Genomic DNA, 22,093 nt, shown 5'->3' with positions numbered 1-22,093 from the left:
ATTTGAAGATAGAAAAATATTAAATAAATTTCTATGTTTCAATGTAAGAAAAATTCACATTTTATATTCTGCGTGGAGAAATAAATAAGTGGATTTAGTTGGAACAAAGTAAATGGTTACCAATATTCTACTAAAAAAAATTACCAAAAATAAATTTTCACGAAGTATAAATACGAGTATTTTGTATTAACATCTTATAGAATATAGATATAATATAATTTTTTAAATATATTGGAATTTTTTGAACAATTTAAGAACATGTTTAAACTTAAATATTACTATTTTAAAAATTTGTTATTAAATGTTCAACCAGGACGTACCAAGATTTCATTTAACTCCCTTTATATATTTTATTGAAGGTCTTGAACTTCGTTCTAAAATATGCACATTAATATATAATCACGTCGTATTGACTTGACATTTTATTTAATTGATTCCTTCTCATAAAAACCAGAATAATAAACACTGCAAAGATATTTCAATATAAAGGTTAAACAAAAAATATTTTCACTCAAACATTATTAATAGAAATTAATTCCATTGAATCTAATGTAGGTTAAATAGATAATGCCTTTTATGTGTTTTTATATTAAATTGATAAATTATTTAAATGTAATAAACATAAAAGTTTTAATACCATATAAGTATTCAATTTAACACTTTAAAAAGGTACACACGTTTTAGCAGACCCTTACCTTACCTTGAATATTTATTGAAAAATAACTAAAAAAATAATTAAAAATTGCTGTTAAAAATATGTTTGAGTGTTTTTTACACAGCAAAAATATTTAAAAATTTAGAAATTATGTGGGAAATGTTAACTAAAGGTTGGTGAAAGTTCTATACGTCTACGAACGATTCTCCGTTTTTTAATTATAACAAAATTTTAAATAATATTTAAGAATAAAAAATTATTTTATGCATGAATATTTGGGTATTGACATTTGTGTAAAGAAAAATTGAACTTCAAACAGTCATAAAAAATGTATGCGACTTACAGTAAAATTTTTAATATGTAAATGAAGAATCTTGTTTCAAATCCTAAATAAAAAGAAGCGGAATTAAAAAAGTGTCAATTTAATAACTTTTATGGTTATAATCTTTCCAATTTACCCATTAAATTTAACTAAGCGTTTTTATTGTAAATTAACAATTAAATTTAAAGTAATTAAATATTTAAAAAAATGTATACACTTACTAGTCTTTGTAAAATTAAAATATACCCGTGCTCAATGTACGATGTAACTATATCGTAACTAGACCAAATAACTATTAGATAGACGTTGATTTGCTTGTAAATATTATAACAATTATTAGAGGTTACTTATTTTAATTTATGAATGTTCGTGGTTTATTTATCTTTTTTATTTTCGTATTATGTATGTGTGAAACCAGATAAAGGGTGATAAAAACTTTTAATAGTAATCTATACTAAATTATAATAACAGCATACTATGTGAACCGTACTAAACATTTTTTTAAGATATATAAAAATCAAATTATAAAAATTGGTACGCTCAATGACAATTTAAAAAATGAAGTTATCTAAATAATTAAATAAATAATAAAATGCCAAAAGCATAACATTTATATTATTGTTCTTACTATATCATTAAAACGTATAAAACACACATTGCAAATATTAAAACATTTTATTTTTTAGTGTTAAATACCTGTAAAACAGCGGCTTATAACTTTATCTGTGAAGTATGTAAATACATAAATAATCAAAAAATACCTATATTTTTAGGAGATTTGCAATATGGGCTCGCTTAGGTGAACTAGACTATCTTTCGATCAACGAAGATGCCAGACCTACAGACTATAGAATAGTAGAACGAATAATACATCCGAAATACAAAGCATATTCCCATTACAATGATATAGCATTGTTTCGTTTAGAAAGAGATGTAGATTTCTCATCATATGTACGACCTATTTGTCTCAATAGAAATCATTCTTTGACACCACCAGCAGTAATAGCTACGGGATGGGGTAACACTGATACAGGTAAGTTAATTGTATATATTCAATATAAAATATGAAACTTACATACATACATTTATAATTTATAAACGTAATGAAAATATTTAAACTTATTTAGCTTCACTTGGCAGCTCACATTTATTAAAAGTACAAATACAAACTGTTTCGGCCGAAGAGTGCAATAAAAATTTTTTGTATCTGCCAAATAAAGAACAAAAATTAGCAAAAGGAATCCTTAAAGACTTAATGGTGTGTGCTGGCAATCCAGAAGGCGGAAATGACACTTGTCAAGTAAGCAATTTGTGTTCCTGTTTAAATAATTACATTTCTACACTATTAATATTTTATTAATTACCATTTATTTTACAATTTTTTTAGGGCGATTCAGGTGGTCCTATTCAAATAAAACATAATAGTTACAAGTGCATGTATTCACAAATAGGGATTACATCATTTGCAGGGCCATTTTGTGGACAAGCCAATTCGCCTGCTGTTTATACACGAGTATCAAAATATATTTCATGGATTGAACAAATTGTCTGGCCAAAAGTTTAAAAACTAATTATTTATAACTATATTTTTAAATTGTTTATAGTATATCTGAATTATGTTTATATTTGTATGTTTATACCTCATTATTGTCTTTACTTATATCATAATAGATGTACAATTAATAACACAGGTATATAGAAACTAGAAACCTTATATTATAGTCATAATATACAATATAAATAAGACTATTACTCTTTAATAAGCTTTAAGAACACAAAACCTGAACGAGGAAAAAATTTAAAATATGCCCATCAACCAACAAAAATATTTTCAGAATACAATATGATGTATTTGGTGCACGAATAAAGGTTACTAAAATAAAAATGTGCGTGATTTGACAACATATACATTTCCATTTGGCACACGTTTGATGGAACACATATTGTATAGCTATACACATGTGTGAATATAGTTGTCATATTAAAAAAAAAATTAAATTAAATAAATAAAAAAATATCGATCTAATATATAGAATATATAGATATATAGAATTTCCAATGAAGCAAATACCCATTGTAATAAAATACACGAATCATTGCCTATGATACTAAAATGGCTGCATGATAAATGTTAAACAATTAATGATAGGCTATTGCAAATATATAACTCAGATATTCGGATGCATTACACACATGTAGTTGTAGTACATGCGCACAATAAAAGTCAACTGACACAAAATTGATTGTGCATATAGAAATATAAGGTGGATATGTATACATTTGAAATTAATAGTCTTAAAGATAATGTTAGATTATAAATTATAACAGTGAGTTATACAGGTATTAAAAATTATAAATTGATAATTTTTGGTTTAAGCCTTATGGGGTTTTTCTTGATAACTAAATATTTAGAGATGGGTATATACCCAGACTAGTATTTAATATACATCTTGTATAAGTATGCAAAACACAAGTTATTTAAAATTTAAAATGACTTATTAGTTGTAACACATAATTTAATAAAAACGTTGAATAAAATATTTGGCCGGCTGATAAAATACATTTGGTATCTTATAAGTCAGGGGTGTCCAACCCGCGGCCTGCGGTAGATTTTGATGCGGCCCTCACTTCAATTTAAAAACCATATGTTATAAGTTAATCAAATTGTATCATATCATACAAATTTCTACGTTATACGTTTGTTAGACAGACAACACTTGTAAATGAAACATTATCTTATAATAGTTGATGTTTAGCAATTACATCAATATAATCCGTTTTCCTCTTTTGTTTTTATTATGCATGAGAGTAAATTGACCTAAATATAAAAAATTGACAACTTTAAGATTCAAAATTATAATATATATAATATAATCTTTTATTTCAAAATAAAAAAAAATTAAATCGAAGTACCATAGATAGTATTTTAGTCTTAAAGTTTTAACAAACTGAATATTAAAAATAATACAGTAAAGTAAAACGGATTCATCTATCTTATATTTTCTATGTTATGCGTTAGTGAGACATAGACAATAGGTACATGGAATTTATTAAATATCTTAAAAAAAAAAATACATCTTATAAATTTATAAAATTATAACTAATGTGTCATAAAATAAATTTTCGATATGAATTCAAGAATACGGTCTTGAGTTACAGTGTTAGGCTGCATATTCTAATAAATTAGGGGCAAAGTAAGATAAAATATATAGTTTTAATTTCCAACGTGTTATTAAAACCAAAGCAACATCGTTTGAGAAACTAAATATCTAAGAGGCATTATTTTATTATAATATGACCTTTAAATTTTAAATTGAAGCCAAAAGAAACTCCTAAACCATTCATAACGGAAATACATTTAATAGGAATTTTTTATAAATGTAATATTGTTTTTTGCGTGAAAATTAATTACTGAAAATTCACTTATACTAAATTGCATTACATTATTCTAACATTTAAATTCTGAAGTTTATTTAATCTTATTGTGAATCTGTGAATTTAATAATATAATTAACTTTTTTAAATATGTGTTTCAATCATCAGCTAGAAGTTCGAATAGTATAGTCGAATATTTTATTGTCAACGATCCGAAAAAAACGAGGAGAATCATCATGAAATAAGAGAACTATTAATATCATAACTATGTAATTAATAGATCCTAAGTTTTGACACTAAAAAATTATGATCAAAGCGGTAGAATGATTTTTTTTTAAATCGGAGTAAATAATATCAGGTTACTATATCTCAAATAGTATAATTTTCTAAATATTTTGATTTTTGACTCTTTTTAAGCTGGTTATTGTATATATTTGAAATTATTTTAATTAATAAAATAAATATTTATCATTCATTAGTATTTAATATTAAAATATTATTATTGCTTGTAATTAATAATACATATTTGATAATTACCTCAAACGAAATACGTGATATTAGACTTTCTGATACATCAGCGTTTCGGATGCTGTTCGGGATTTCAGTACATATAATTATTATTTATTTTGACTGCATTATTGATTACGATATTTGATAAGGTATAATATTTTTTATTCATTTTTTACAATGTCAGTTGATGTATATTCACAGAATATTCGCTAAAAATTCTAATCACTAATTATTATGTTTTATTTTTCATTATAATGCATGTGTTGGGTTTTAACCGATTTCATTCATGACTTTTTCTGACCTAGTCGGCTTTTAACATTTATTATGGTATTCACTATTCATTATCAATATTTTCTAAAGCATAATTAAATTATCCTTATACGATTTCCATTTCATATCGCTTGTTGTTATTTTCTTACCATTAATTAATGGCTGCTTGTACATTTTAATTATGTTATTTATAAGTTATAGCATTACTATTTTCTATTGATATTAAGTAACTTGATATTATTATTATTATTGTTATTATTGCGAATTAAAATTTCCCCTAGCCTTTTTGGCGGTAAATTATGGTTTCCTTTTCGTCAATACAATTTTTTTTAATACATACAATTTATCTTGATAATTTAAATTAACAATTAAATTTATATAATTACGAACAAATGACAATTATTAGTCTTGTTTATCTTTTTTTTTTCTCAAAAGAAAACAATTGAATGGATGTATTAATATACACCACTGTACTTAGAATCTAAAGTTTAAAAAATTAATTTTGTTCGGTTTATTATAATCTTAAATTTAAAAATTCGTATAAAATTTATAAAATAAAACCCTATTAATTTTATCGTTAAGTTCAATTCAATTTTTTATGAACATATAATAATTTTATTTTCGTCATGTTTAAGTAATATTAACAAATTGATAATAAATAGTGTATATAATTAAATTTAATGTTATACGATTATTTATAATTGTACTTGTAAAGTTTAATTGATACGTTGTACTTATAGTTATATTATATAATATCAGGTCGCAGGTATGCCTACGTATATAATAATGATTACGTCAAACGAAATATGTGATATTAGATTTTCCGATGAATCATCATTTCACACAGACTTTCTGTCCGGAATTTCCATACATATATTTTTTTGTTACTTCAACCAAATTTCTGATTACGGTTTTCGATAAAATTGAATATTAATTATTGTGTTTCTACACCATATAAACAATGTTTCATGTGTTGGGTTTTAATTTATTTATTTAATGATATTTTTATCTGACCTAATTGGCTTTTAACATTTATCACGAAGTTCATCCTTCGTACTTTTCGTAGTTTGAATATATTATTCTTATACGGGCCCTATTTTATATAACTTACTATTGTTATTTTTACCATTAATTAATAATTGCTTATTCATTTTAATTATATTACTTATAATTTTATAATTTTGTTATTACTACTTATTAAACTGCTTGCTATAAGTATGTATTAAAATGTAGGTACTTTTACCATTTCGGCCAAAACGTATAGTTCCCTTTTCGACTACTACAGTTTTCTTTAAATCGTACAATTATAATAATTTAAATTGACAATTAAATTCATATTTTAACAAACAAGTAAAAATCTAGTTTATCTTTATTTTCAAATTATACTTGCATTGAACACTATAAAAATAGTAAAATTTATCAAATAAAAAACTAATTTTTATTTGGTTAAAGTAATATGTTAAAATATCATAGTAAAAATTATTTTATTTCATTATTTTTCACACATACATTTTTTAAACAAGTATATATCGTATAACTATAAAAAATAAAACCTCATCTTCACTTTTAACGTACCTATATTCAATATTCATAAAGACATATTTTTTCCACAAAGTTATAATATGTAATTATATTCGTAATTAAAAATACATTTATGAATATAATTGACACGGTAAAGGTGTTCGGTGAGTCGGCCAAGATAAAAGAATAACACAAATTTCACTATTTGTACAATGTATTTTTATTGATAATACCTAATTGATAAACAACGATACACAATAGCTATTTATCAAATGTCACTGTGTCAGGTGATGGCGACAAAAAAGAGAATACACAAAAATTATGCATTATACTTTATACGTTGTCGGTATTTTAAATTTATTATAAGAAGATCCTAACATATTAATAACTTCATCATTGTTGTTTATATATTGAATGATCTTCTGCGTTATTCCGATGTTAAAAAGAAATAATTTTTTAAATGTATGTATTTTGTATATTTCAATTATTTCTTATATTATATAAGCTGAATTTAAGTTTTAGTTTTTGATACTTTGTAAGCTAAACTAAAATGTATTATAGTACCATATTTATCTATCTATGTAATTTATTGCTAATATACTTCAATCAGATTTTCAATGAGCTTCAGTCTGTTAAATATATTAATAAATAAGTAAACAAAAAAACAATATCTATCAATTATGCAGTCCAAGAGTGTTGGTGGTATTCGTCTGCCAGTGATGTGTTTAGTTACGATAAAAATGCGATCTCTTATATCTATCTATTCTACCTAATATCAATAATAAGTTAAAAATGAAAAACAAGCAATAGTATATAATTCATTTTACGCTAAAGTTACAAATATTGAAATATGTATCAACGTAAATAACTAAATAATCAACCTTATTATTCATTATCGAATCTTAGTTGTAACAATATTGTACACTATACATTTTTAATTAAACAATAACTTATAAATTTTCGTGAGATTGACTAATTGTATTGAAATTAATTAAAAAATTAGATAATTTTAGATTCTAAGAGGAGGAATGAATATACTGATTTTACAAAGACGTGTGTTTTATTTGTGTCTGTGTGCACGATGAGTAGTCAGAAAAACTTCGATTATCAACTTTATTAATATTTTTACAAAACATAGTGTTTAAACATCAATTAGAAAAAAAATGTTTGTTTTGATATCTAATAAATCATAGGCAAATAATAATAAAAATTGTTTATATTTTGTTCAATGTATACGTAGTTATCTGAATTGTTGTTTTTCACGTTGACGTTTCAAGAAACTGTGATTGTGTAAAAATTAATGAAGTTTTCTTGCCATGTATATGCTTACCATTTTATCTATGCGTAAACAATATTATTGGTACGACTGGGGCAGTATAAATAATACTGATAGTCGTATTTCATAATACAAATAATTTAGTTAATTATGTATTGTCATCGGTTATATGTGGCCAAGTCCATTTGCAATGTATACTCTTGACCTAACAGAAAGTGTATTATATTGTTTTTAACTTACAACTTATAAATATATTTTATTTTTAGGGTGATGGCGGAAGTCCTCTAATATGTCCACTTAAGAACAATCCTAAACAATATCATCAGGCCGGTATCGTGGCATGGGGACTCGGGTGCAACAATGAGATACCTGCCGTATATGTAAACGTGGCTAAGTTTAGAGAATGGATCGATGAAAAGATGGCTCAAGAAAATTTCGATACGAGCTTCTATGATCCGAATCATATTCCCAAAACGTCTGCTGATGACTTCGAATAGAGCTTGTATAATGCGAATGCCAATCCACGGGGTTTATAATTACAGTGTGCGCGGTAAAACAGATTCATATTTGTAAACGTTATTTAAATTCAATTGATGAACGAACAAATAAAATACAATAAGACAATTTACTTTGATTTATAAAATGTATAAAATGTATATAGTATGTATAGGTACCAAACGAAACATACAGTAAATCAGAACAATATATGAAGTTGTTTAAAACATAAACGAATGCAAAACGAAATAGTTTAATTATTTTTAATTTTTTTATATCACTATTGGTTAATATTTTTACAATAATACAAATATAAATTTAACGTTACACTCTAATCTCATATAGACACAGATCATATTCCATTGTTATGTAGACGATTGTTTACGATAACTGTAAAACACACGACAAGTCTTAAATATTTTTCTACTGAAGGCTTTTCCTTGTCTTGGGAACTCTGGTTCTCCATTAATCTCTGTTTATTGTTAAAATATTTTTGTAACTACGTATACGTGTTACAGTTAGCCTGTCTCATCATTTATTCTATATAATATGTCTTCCTCGATCTCCATCTTATTTTCTGTCTGTTTTCCACCCTTCAAATATGGGCGATGGTAAACGCTACCAATTAAATAGTACCAACTCTCCTGATGGTAAACTCTCCTGGATCAATATTATGTTTATCTGAAATAAATTTTTAAACTCTCCCAGGTCAACATTATGCATGGTTCCCCGAAAGAATGTGTGTAAACTCTCCCGAGTTGTTTTAAATTTGTATTGCTATACTGTGAATAAGTGAACGATATTTTCAATTTGAAATCCAAAATCGCAATAAACAAAATAAAATAAGTAAATACATTCATACCAAAAGTAAAGAAAAAAACATATCACAAAAAATAATTGACTATAAAAACCAAAAATAACTACCTAAATAGTAAATATAATAATAGTTTTTGAAATCGGTATGTTCATATTATCAAAAAAATTAAATTTAAATGTTTTTATTTTATGTTTTATTTTAACTTTAATTATATTATAGCTCATACCAGCTTAAGGCATTCATTTATATTATTGTTATATTATTGAATTATATGAATTTTTAATTCGATTTGTACTAAAATAGACCCGAAGGAGTTAACATATTTTGATTAGATAGTACTGGAGTAGACACGAGAGAGCTTACAATCACCTTCAAATATGTCAATCATAATCGAATTGTGCCTCAGTAGGTGACCAAATATTTTTTACTTTTTCTCAAATAATATTTAACTAAATCATTTTTGCACTATTTAGTTACGTCTATTTTTTTTTTAATTTCTGCCCAATTAATTTTTAATATCCAAACATATTATACTTGCCATATCATTTACCTATATTTAATTTGTCATACTTTGGTTTTATGACCAAATAGTTATATTACTATAAATTATGTATCAAATTATATAAATATAAAGCTACATTATAACTAGTATAATTATAACAAGTATAAACTTTTACTTTAAATTGTGTTCCGCGTTCTAATACTCAAATTATAAAATTCAATCAACCGATTCTTGTATAGAAGTTATTAATTTTATTTTAAATATTAAAAATCACAAATGTATGCTTGTTATTATAGAAGTATACAAGAATTAAAAGAAAAGAAAAAAAATTATTTATCAACACGCATTACATTAAATGCCGTGCATTTTGTCAGGGCTACGAATTGCACAAGGGCGACTTGTTTAGTATAATTTGTATGTATTATTGTATAATTAAATGTGAAATAAAATAAAATGTTTATACCTAGGTGTTAAATATATTAACTTATTTTAGGTACCTTTCTCAATGTTTGTCATATTATGAATTTTAAATTAAATTTCAATTTATTTCTATCGTTTACCGTTTTGCTTCAGTTGATACATATAACGCGACAAAATTACAATGGTTAAATTTTTTGTTCCAAACATTAATTTAGAACATGTTTCGCAAAAAGACTTTTGACAAGATTCAAAAATGCTTAGAATTTGACATTAATGAAATATCGTTAAGATTGGTATTCGTCTTTATGCATTTACTTCAATTATAATATATCCATAATTAGAAAATCAAACATAATTACAAATCACAAAAGTAATCATTGTAATAAATAATTTCACATTTTATAATCTGTAACTTAAAAGTTTGTAAAATATATATTTGTACTACATAATATAATAGATAATAATACATTTTTAATGATTCCATAATGTTTTCATATATCTTTATTTACTTAACATATTTTAATATTATTTAGTAGTAATGTTAAATGATTAGTATATAAATACTATTTTAACGATAGTAGTATTGTAGCCTTTACTTTAAAACTAAAAAAATACTTATACAATATAATTAAAGATATTAAAAATAAAAATAATTTACATTTAATCTATCTTACCATAATTACATAATATTATATTGTATAGATAATATACCATACTAATTCATTACCTCGATCGAAAAATACAAATAAAAATGAGAATGGTGGCAGATACGATTAAGCATTAAACACTTGTGAAATAATGCTGAAGGCGGGCTACCACGTTTGAAATCGACTGGTATTTAATATAATAACAGTACAATGACAATTTAAAACATATCGGACACTCGTTTTATATAAAAAAGTAAACAAATGAGAAAATAAAAACGTCACAACGATATTTACCGTTATTGCGATAAATTAATTTCGTGAATCATAAACGCATAGTGGTTGAGAAAATACGCGATTATTTCATAATATACTATACAACAGTTTGGCGGTATATGCCTACACTTGACTAGAAGTCTCTCATGATCGAGTTAAAATTATGTTTTACGTTTGTTTAACGAATATTACAATCACGGTTATATATATATATATATATATAAATTAAAATAAATGTGTACAATATAATATGATTTATACATTTTATGATAAAAACAGGGATATTCGATTGTTGGACATTTCCAATCTGTAGAAATATCATTATTACAATAATATATCCCCGCATCTTTAAACATACGGAAATTTTTATCATTAAGTCTTGATTCCGTACGATATTCAGTCTTGTCGCGCCGCGCGCCGTTCGCTTTCATTGCATACCGTCTAATTTTTTTTTTCAATTTCTATCCAGTTTAAACACAACAAAAAACATATGCGGTATTATAACATAACGATAAAACAAAACTAGTATTTTACAAACAATTAAATAATTAAAATCAATAACACAATAATTCGTTTTACACAAAAATTATTTACAATAATATCATATTATATGCCTACTTAAATTCGGTGTATTAAATTAATAATAATAATAAATAAATAATGTTATAATATTATGTACTCGTTATTATCGTCTACTACGGCAAAAATGTGAACATCCACGGAACATACGTCGTATTATACTATAATACATATTATAATATAACATAGAAGTTATGGGAAATACTGATGCGGCTCTCGTCTCGAGCTAAAGGAAACTGTGGTCCACCGGGCCCGTGGGGGAGGAGCGCACGCACACCGACGACGATATAATACAATATGAACCGTCCGACGACGTGGTGCGGGTTTATCGGACGCGAAATCATCCGGCGAAATTGACCAGATCGTTTTCGTCGAACGACTCCTGGCTGGTGGGCGGCGTGTCCAGCTGCGGCAGCCCGAAGTCCACGTACTCCTGGTTGGCCGTCACCGACAGTATCTGATCGAGACTCTCCACCAGCTCGTCGAACATGGGCCTCTCGTTCGGATGGTAACTCCAACAGTCCCGCATTATCATGTATCTGAAGAATACGCAAGCGAAAAACCACACATTATTAACAATGACCTCTGTATACCGGAAGTCCGGAATTAAATTTGCACACGTATGATTGTTAAAAAAAAAATATATATATATATTTTGTGTAAAGCAAATAAGCGATGTCCGATCGACCATACCGATGGTGTTGTCGTCGGAAACGTTCGATACCGATATCGTTTTGGAATTAATAATCGATTATACGCATCGTATAGCGTAAATCCTAAGATTCGCTAATCTATTTTTTTTGTTCGATGTTTAAATAATGCTTCTTTGGGAACAAATAAATGTGAACTAGGTGACTCGACAGTTTTATAATATATATTATACCTAATAAAAAAATTGCAAACTTACATTTCCAGAGAACAGCAAGACGGTTTCTCCATACGATGTCCGCTCTGAAGCAGATTGAACAACTGCTCCATGTTGGGCACGGAAGGATAAGGCGTACCTCCCAAAGTCATTATTTCCCACAACAGAACTCCGTAAGACCATCTATATTTTTAAATATAAGCAACAAAATAAGTCATTACACTTTACCGTAACTGTAATGCATTATCGTTAATAATTATATCAACCATCATGTTATTATACACAGCATTTACAACGTCAAATATTAAATCTACGATTTTGTAAATATGCCAATTCTCATAATGATTCATAATATTATACACGTTTATACGACGATTTCTCCATCGTAATCTAAGAACTATAAAAATAATATTACCTATCCCTGTTAAATTGTTCTTTGTCTATTTATTTTTAAATGTAATTTTATTATGTTTATATTATATTATGTTCAAAAAGTTATAAGATATTTATATTGTTTAAATGGTTATATTATCTCATTATTTTATTATTATTTAATATTTTTAACTATAATAAATCCCTTTTTCCAACACAAGCTATCAAGCTTAAAGGAGGTCAATTAAAATTGTAATTTATAAAATACCTGTTTTTGTTGGATATTAATTTTAAAAAACTTATTATTTATTTTTATGAATTCAGATGCTAAAAATCAAGCTTATTCAATTTCTCATGATCTGTCCATAAATACATTAGTATTTTAATTTAGTTACTGTACAAAAAAAAATAAATTCACTGTGGACATACGTACGATTTTAATCTGTTACTATTAGCACATTATTGTTATTTATTATTCATAAAATATAATATACCTACTCGTGTTATATTTATTTATTTTTTTTTTTTAATTTAATTTAAATTTATCAAAAACTGTTTCAATATATCTATTGAAACAATTTTGGTTATTGTATATAGATTATTAGCTTACTATTTCATAAATGTTTAAGTTATAAATTTGTATATTATAGCCCGATATCAATGTTTTTACTTTTAGTTGATTATTTCAGTAACAATACAGAATTTTAAGTCTTGATGGTATACAAATTCATTAAATATTTATGAGATTTTTTTTCACTAAAAACAATTTTAACTTACACGTCCGACTGATTCGTGTACACTCTATGGAATAGAGCTTCTGGCGCCATCCATTTTACCGGAAGTCTTCCATCTGTAGTTTTCCTATAATATTCTTGATTCTGAATGTCTCTAGCTAAACCAAAGTCTGCAATTTTCATTACAAAGTCTTCGCTTACCAAGACATTTCTTGCTGCTAAATCTCTATGAATACACTACATAACAAATAAAAAAAACTTAAAGTTAGATAACATAAATATATAATAACTAAGTAAATACATATACTTATTATTATACATATTGAAATTATGTACATCAATTTTTTTAAATAATATTTCTAATTTTTTGAATTAAAACTATAACACAGTGTATGACCGACTATTGGTTGAAATATATTTCTCACCTTCCTCGATGCCAAATACTCCATTCCTCTGGCAACTTGATATGCAAACGAAACTAAATCCTTTTGCGTTAAAGTGTCTTTGAGGTTTGATCCAATAGCTGGTTCGTAGCCTGAAGATGGCCTATGTTGTCTCAAGAAATCCCTAAGGTTGCCGTGTAATGCAAATTCCACTAACACATACAAAGGTCCGTCTTGTGTACAACATCCCAATAAGTTTATGATGTTCACATGTTTACCGATCATCTTCATCATTTCCATTTCCGATACTAAATCCATCATTTCAGTATCAGTGTGTCCGTCTGCATAAATTATAAATTAAATTGAACATTTTTATATTTTAAATAGGTACCGACAAATTTGACGTTAAAAAAAAAATAATTACCTTTCAACATTTTTACCGCCACCGTGCTCATTACATTTTCGCACAAAATTCCATCGGCTTCGCCACGTAAGACTTTGCCGAATGCGCCTTCGCCAAGAGTTTTACCCAATGATAGATTGTCTCTCGAAAATTCCCAACAAGGATCGAGAGGTAACTCGTACTCGGACATACACACCTGGTCTAATTTTGTGTATTTGCTTTTTTGTTTTTCGATTTTCACTACGGGCATCAACTGAAATACATAATTAATTGGATATATTATTATCATAAAATATTTATTCAAATATCATAATTTAATAATGAAAAAATAAAAATATATATTTGTACATAGGTAATATTGTCAGTATAGAATTCAACTCACCAATGGTTCACTGGCATCGGCCATTTGTTGTTTTTCGATAATTATTTTCTTGGTCCATTGAGTGATCATAGCGTTTCTAGCTGATTCTCTCGCCACCAGTTCCTTCAATTTCTCCCTCTTCCTCTGACTGCACACCAGCATTATGATGCACACGATAATGACCAGTGCGAAGCTAATGCCTAGAGCAGCCAATTGGTACGTTTGTAATTGAAAAGCTTTGATTTTTATCGGATCTTCCAACTCTAAAATATTGTCATAATATACTTGATTATATCAACAGTAAACCAATGGGTTATATCGATAAAATTTTGATTTCCACAATTATTAACTTACCGTCAACAACTTTTAAATAGGCACTGGCGTAGCTCATGCCCAAACTGTTACCGGCCACGCATGTATACCATCCTTCGTCCAAATGCGTCACGTTAGACAGTTGCAATAATTCGGGGTTGCCTTCGCTGGGAGCGCCGTTCTACAATAGACGCGAGAGGTCAGACACGATTCATTTACACGGTTATTACGAATAAATGATATGTCTTAGGAAAATATTATATAATATTATGTTTCTAAGACCCGGCAAATCGAACGAAGCGAAAATAAAAATACACCATTACTGCGAGTGAGTGATGGTTATAGCGATATACAATATAATATTATAAGCGTAAAGCGTGTTAGTTAACCGAAAAGCTCAATTTTTTTTTTTTTTTTGATTCCCAAGCGTACCTCGACCTTCACCATTGTTGTTAAGTTTAGGTTTTCAGTATTCTCCACCGTGATTTCCCCAATATACCATCCGATGTACGGATGCAAGTCCGACAACACCTTGCACGCCAAAACACCAGAACCACCCAACACCAAAGTAAGATTGTGAGGTGCTTCCGTAAACACCGGACGATGGTGTAACCGCTCTAAAATAATAAAAAAAAATTACAGGTAAACACGTTTAACAACTTTGTGCACGTGACGCGTTTTACACGTTCATAATAATTATTATAATGTGTATAGCTTCCATCCCAAATAAAAATAAAAATATACACGCTCCGATGTGTGTGTGTGTGTGTGTGTGTGTGTGTGTGTGTGTGTGTGTGTTTGTGTGTGTATATATTTACATGTACATAATATAATTAATTATAATAAATATAAGCCCCAAAACCACGCGCAAACACCACCATAGCATGCCACCGATTTCCAAAAGTTTGGCTTTCGGTACCTGTATGACAGTGCCGTTTTCGAGATTTGCTTCGTTGACGTTCCCGACACTGGCGTTATGATAAAACCATCGCATGTACGGTTCGAGATCGGCTAGCGGAGTGCATTCAAACGATACGTTGGTGTGTACCAATGTGGTGACGTTATGAGGCTGCCCTTCTTTAATGTAGGGCTTATGCGGAAATCGTTCTGTTTTTATTTTGGGGTGGATTTCGTAAAATTAGTTTCAATATTTCGTATGTTTTTTCCAAATCATTTTAATATTATGTTATCATGTTATCAGTTACTAAACGATATTATACTGTGCGACGATCGTCGCTAATATGCTTACCTATTATTTCGACCTTATAAGTGAAATCTATACATCCGTTCTCATTGCTCACTTTGCACGTGTAATTACCGGAATCTGCCGTTACCAGATCTTCCAGGATGATGGCCCACTGTGTGTACCTGGCTATACCCAGTTGACGTTGAGGTGGCGTAACACCGTCTTTGTACCATGTTACGTTCGGTAAAGGATTACCTGTACACACGATGCAATTAATCATTATTAAACGATCGCTATATCACAATATACAACGATGGAAAATATACATCGTAAATTTTAAGTATACAATATGTTTAATTCCAATTGAATTAATTAATATCGGACAATTTTAATTTTTAACTACTTTATGCTACTCTCATCAATATATAAACTTGACAATTACCTTCAGCTACACATTTCAACTTCAACATATTTCCGGCGGGCTTTGCGATCACTCTGTGCATGCTATCAAGTTTCGTGAATTTAGGAGGAGTGGAATTTTCTGTTGCATTGAAAAACCCAATTTTTCTTGAATTATCGACAATTTCTCCGTCTTCTACTTCTATTCCAGAGTCTTGATCATTTCCATCATTAACTAAAATTAAAATTAAAAATTTCAATAACCGCATGATAATATTATTAAATTGAATTTCAAAGCAACATAAATATGATTCTACATACTCAAACTTTTGTCCACTTCCAATTTAGCACCAGTCATTACACGCGTTTTTGATCCATTTGTGTAACAAACATACCAACCAACATCATCGACTGTGACACCTTCGAGTACCAATACACCATTAAACAATTTAACCTATAAAAAAATTATATTTATTCTTATGTCTTCCAATTATAATATTTTAACTATGCATAAATGTATTAGAATTAAATTATTTGTAAAAAAAATTAACGTATTAACTATTATGATAGCGTTAAATATACATTTTTCTTATTAGCTATAGCCTATTTAATGAAAATTTGAAACTATTAATATTCATTTACTAAATAAAATATAAGAATGTGCGTTTTATAGCTGTCAAATAATAAATTAAGATTAATAAATCTATAAATAATACATTAATAATAATCTCACGTTGTGATTGTTGGCCATCTTTTTAAATAATAAAAGGTCCTCGGTCTCTATATCTCGTGGATTTGTACCATTCAGAAAATACCAATCAACTTTTGTATAAAGTTGATCAAATGTCTTGCAAGAAAACCGTGCCGTGTCCCCAGGTTTTAAAGTCAAATTGTGCGGATATTCGACTAAAAGAGGCAATTTGTTTTGATCCTCTGTAAATAAATTTAATTTAACCAATTAGGTATAATCAGAAATAAAAATGATACACTAATTTATAATCACCCATACCATAAACATCCACATTAAATTTGTGTTGGATAGAACCGAAATCGTTTTTCACTGTACAAGTGTAATTTCCCGCATCTGACAATTTTACTTGAGTCAAAGTGTAATTATTAACGTCTGCACCTCCTTCTACGAGTAACAAATCATTTTTATACCAAGAAAAAACTACATCAGATGTACCTGTAATCAAAAAACATATACATTTATTAATTTTAATTAAGAAAACACACTATATGTACGTTATTCTCTCTGTATATGAACAAATAAATTATATTTTTTTCATTTATGTCAGATGAACAAAGCAAAGTAAATAATTATACCTTCTTTAATATCTTTGACGTATACAATTCACAGAGAAGAGGTAATAAAGTGTATTGAATATCCATAATTAAATATATTATAGTTAAAAATAAAATGAAAATACAAATTGCTTACTCTCAAAGGGGCAACTCAGTGTTAAAATGTCATCTACTAATAACGCGACATTATTATCCATGAAAAGTCTGTTGATGAATTTCGGTTTGACTCCGTCCTTTCGGTGTGAAAGACTCAGAGGCGCTGTCATTTTCAGTGATTTTCCATTACCGGTAGTTTCCGACCTTTTATACGTTATTAACGTGAAATTTCGCCATTTAGAAAACATTCCATTCTCGGTAAAACCACTAATCAAGCAAGAATACCGACCGTGATCAGAGTGTTTCACATTCTTGAAACGCAACCTACGGAATCGACATAAACAATACTTATCAGTAATCGTTTACTTAATTATTTTTGAAAAATGTATACCATTGCAATTTTTTTGACAATATGCTTGGTGAGTCAAACGGAGTTTCATCGTCTGACTCTTTTGTCCATTGCACCTTAGAGATCTTAATGGCTTCTGAATAATCGCATTTTATGTTTAAACGGTCACCTTCTACAGCCGGAACAGTACTCACTTCATCTAAATAATAAAACGATAGAATACATTATTATGAAAAAATAAAAACATTTACTTATTTAACTAAAACACTGCACCTACTACTATATTATATAAAGTAATATTAAAACACATTAATAATGTTAAATTTCAATCGATTATTAATTATTATAATAAGTTCATACTTATACAAAATACCTATTCGTAGCACTAGTTTAATTCTGAAAAAATTGTTAAATTTTTGTGGTGAATAATAATATTATATTATAAGACGTATTGTTCATCATAGTCATTACTATTTATTTTATTATTAATTTAATCTAAAAATGTAAAACAATATTATAAAGTTTATAACTAAATCAACGTACATACGAGTTTTTTTCAGCGATTATATTATGTGAAAATCTATATTTTTTATCCGTCTATATTAAAGAAATTTATATTTTGAAAAACAAGATTCAAACTTTCATACATTCAAACGTTAATTCTATATTTAAACACGCGTGCACGCGCAATGGTTGCGTACGAATAAACATGATTAATAAAACGACTGCTTCAGGCGAATAAATACTTATTTTTTTATGAGCGTTATAATAATTTTTATACACCTTATTTAGATGAAATGAAACTAACGCCAAATATTGTAGATGAGACCAGAGTAATTGAACGATGTATCATATATTAAAATATTATGGTAAACACGTTCGTAAATACAGTTGTCGTATGACATTTTTATGTTAGCAGTGATATTTTTAACCGACACCTTTAGAAAAAAAATCTAGACAAGTCCATTTTAAGGTTATACGCAAAAAGACGTTTGATTTCCTTCGCTGGCATATACCTCTCAGAACTACGTAGTATGTAATAATAATATAAGCACACAAAAGAAATATTGTTATTATCATAATAACCAACGCTTTGGTCGGGATAATGTATACCTATAAATATATATATAATAATAACATTAGTAATTGTGTGTGTGTGTGTATGCATACGTATTATGGCAACATCCGAGTCGGATAAGATTTTTTTATATTTTTATTCGAAATCCAATACCGTTTCGAAACGTATTTTTAAACTGCGACCCTCCCGCAATTCTGAAAAATATACACGAGTTTCTTTGCACTGCGTTCCGAGAAAAAATAAATAAATAGAAAAAAAAATACTGTAAAAAATCAAATGGCCGCCTTAGCAATATTCCGTACCCGTTCCTGGACACGTTCCAAAGGTCATAGTGAACTACTAACCTTTGGCGTTTGGATATTTTTATATAATATATGTAATAGAACATAAACACGCGGCTGCATGTATACAATATATTATAATATACCTACATGATACGCACACTTATAATATGATATATTGTATACAATGTCCTATGTATGTGTATGTGTGAGTGTGTGCAGAAGTATTATACGTGAGGTGGTGATTCGCACGGATTATTCTCTATACGGCCGATTTCCGAATCCTGAGCAACAACCGTACAAAAAATGAACGACGTCCGTTTTGTTTTGAATTCGGTCTGTTGCAAAACTGTTATACAATGTACGTATATATATTATTATTATTATTATTATTGTTATTATTATAAACGGACAACGACTGTATTATAATGATCTATCGTCGGTTGCCAACGAATAACGCGAATCGGCGCCAGTTTTTGATCGCAGTAAAATAATTATTTTAATAACATATACACGGATATTAGACGCCACCATACATATGATATACATACATATAGTACATACCCTTGTGCGTCTGAGACACGTCTCCGTCTGTGATGTTAATGAATCATACACATGTTAAATTTCTATGTGTGTGTGTGTGTGTGTGTGTGTGTGTGTATTTCCTTAAAATTTACTGTGACTAATACACCCTGTTTTTTTCATATCTGAATCCGCCAGACCGTTATTATTATAGAACATGATCTATGAATTCGTTTTTAATACAAATCACGAGCAAGTTTGTTTTCTTTTTTTTGACAAAGGCCGAGTTTAAATTTAATTTCTGCAAGTATAATAATAACTCGAAAGCAGTTTATACACCACGACTACAGACAATTTTGAATCAAATAATAATTGACCTGAAATTTATGTTATATTATTTTATTAATGCGTTTAAATTTATATTTACCTTCTAATATTATATTTTTCGAATGGGCTGGTAGGCACAATCCTTCAACTAGGAAGACAATCGCCACAACTACCGTTGGTAATAGTTTCAACGGAACCCGATGATTAATCATTTTTCGATTTTCTAAAAAACAAAAAAAAAAAACAAATCTTTTAATTTAGTATAACAACAATAATATTATAAATAAATAGGAAATGCAAAATAAATCATTAAAAATATTAGGAAAAATTAATAACTTAAGCTACTACTACCATATTACAGTTCACGTTTATAATATTGCCTTTCAATCCTACTATAAGATTATATGTTTATATCAGATTCGAGATGATGCGCGACCACTTGAGTGACGTTCAAGTAGGGACCTCGCGTTTGGTCAGATTGGTTTCTTCCGTTCGTCCCTGCTTTTATCTCAATTTACATGCGGCTCCATACACTCTCAATCACTATTGTCTCCTCCGCACGAAACAGGGCCAGACGAGAGGCATCGAGACGTCGTTATCTCTGTCCGTTAATAAAACCACCATTAAACGATTAGGAGCGGCCTATCCGAGCACTTCAACGTGTGTTTTACAAGAACGAAGACGTACTACAGTACATGATATACGAGATCTGGTAATTGAGTAAAAACAAAAAATAAAAAACCGTGTAGGTACCCACGTACAATATAATACGTGAACAGCTCGCTTATACACAATATACATATATTACGTCGTATTATAGAAGACGGTACAGTCTTCGTCACTATTGAAACGGCGCAATGTGTTCAGACATAAAAACTAAATGGTAATAACTTATAATTATTCGTACAGCATTTTAAGAATTATATTCGCATATAAACCTATGCTTCGCTTATAGTTTAATACATTATTTTTATTGTTTCTTTGTCGGTTCGGTTAAAACAATGTTAAACATAATCGTATAAGATGATATTATGTGGTGTAAGTGCACAAGCGACAAGAATAGACTGATCTTTGTACACTACTATAATACAGTAATATACGTTTATGTTGCGTAGTGTTATAAAAAAATATGATTTGCACACACCCGGCTATGTGCATTTATAAATAGTATTTATTCAATAAACTATTATATACCTACTTGGCACGTTTGGGTTTCGTATTTAACATTATTATGAGGTTGTTAACGCAAGGTTATACTCGTAAGATTGATACAACGCAGATTACGACGTCCCAGTAATAATGTTAACCTGCAGCCTAACGACACACGAATAACAAGTATATTAACTCTCGTACGGTTGAAAAGTTACTTCAGACGACATAAACAATCGTATAATTCAATCAAATCAAAAAATGTCGAAATTCAAAACAAAAAAAATTTACACGTTTCGAACGTTCCCA

General features: G+C 28.2%; 2 protein-coding genes across 3 annotated transcripts in view; one reads left to right on the top strand and one right to left on the bottom strand.

Annotated features, from left to right (window-relative positions):
- Nucleotides 1-1,730: 1,730 nt before the first annotated feature.
- LOC113552633 (serine protease snake-like) lies at nt 1,731-8,426 on the top strand (the record flags this gene model as incomplete). Its single annotated transcript, XM_026955480.1, has 5 exons — nt 1,731-2,010; nt 2,105-2,277; nt 2,365-2,535; nt 8,074-8,121; nt 8,196-8,426. Coding segments are annotated over 5 exons (903 nt in total), but the record flags the coding sequence as incomplete, so codon positions are not given.
- A 2,277-nt stretch (nt 8,427-10,703) lies between these two features.
- The window catches only part of LOC113554812 (fibroblast growth factor receptor homolog 1-like), a 34,190-nt gene continuing 22,800 nt past the window's right edge, over nt 10,704-22,093 (bottom strand). Inside the window, exons 2-17 of one of the 2 annotated variants that reach the window (XM_026958858.1) lie at nt 20,736-20,858; nt 18,470-18,626; nt 18,119-18,402; nt 17,687-17,863; nt 17,411-17,610; nt 16,999-17,131; nt 16,721-16,912; nt 16,342-16,533; nt 16,012-16,199; nt 15,135-15,273; nt 14,802-15,043; nt 14,441-14,672; nt 14,059-14,357; nt 13,677-13,870; nt 12,570-12,710; nt 10,704-12,201 (exon numbers count right to left, since the gene is read on the bottom strand). In XM_026958858.1, coding sequence (XP_026814659.1) covers nt 12,003-12,201; nt 12,570-12,710; nt 13,677-13,870; nt 14,059-14,357; nt 14,441-14,672; nt 14,802-15,043; nt 15,135-15,273; nt 16,012-16,199; nt 16,342-16,533; nt 16,721-16,912; nt 16,999-17,131; nt 17,411-17,610; nt 17,687-17,863; nt 18,119-18,402; nt 18,470-18,626; nt 20,736-20,847 — 3,081 coding nt within the window. In that variant the 5' untranslated portion in view covers nt 20,848-20,858 and the 3' untranslated portion in view covers nt 10,704-12,002. Of the gene's footprint in view, nt 12,202-12,569; nt 12,711-13,676; nt 13,871-14,058; nt 14,358-14,440; nt 14,673-14,801; nt 15,044-15,134; nt 15,274-15,524; nt 15,710-16,011; nt 16,200-16,341; nt 16,534-16,720; nt 16,913-16,998; nt 17,132-17,410; nt 17,611-17,686; nt 17,864-18,118; nt 18,403-18,469; nt 18,627-20,735; nt 20,859-22,093 lie in introns of both variants that reach the window. The other variant, XM_026958860.1, reaches the window with a different exon arrangement.

The sequence above is a fragment of the Rhopalosiphum maidis genome, chromosome 2, assembly GCF_003676215.2.
Source record: "Rhopalosiphum maidis isolate BTI-1 chromosome 2, ASM367621v3, whole genome shotgun sequence".
NCBI lineage: Eukaryota > Metazoa > Arthropoda > Insecta > Hemiptera > Aphididae > Rhopalosiphum > Rhopalosiphum maidis.
Note: the sequence above shows the minus strand (reverse complement) of the source record. Positions and strands in the feature narration are given on the sequence as shown.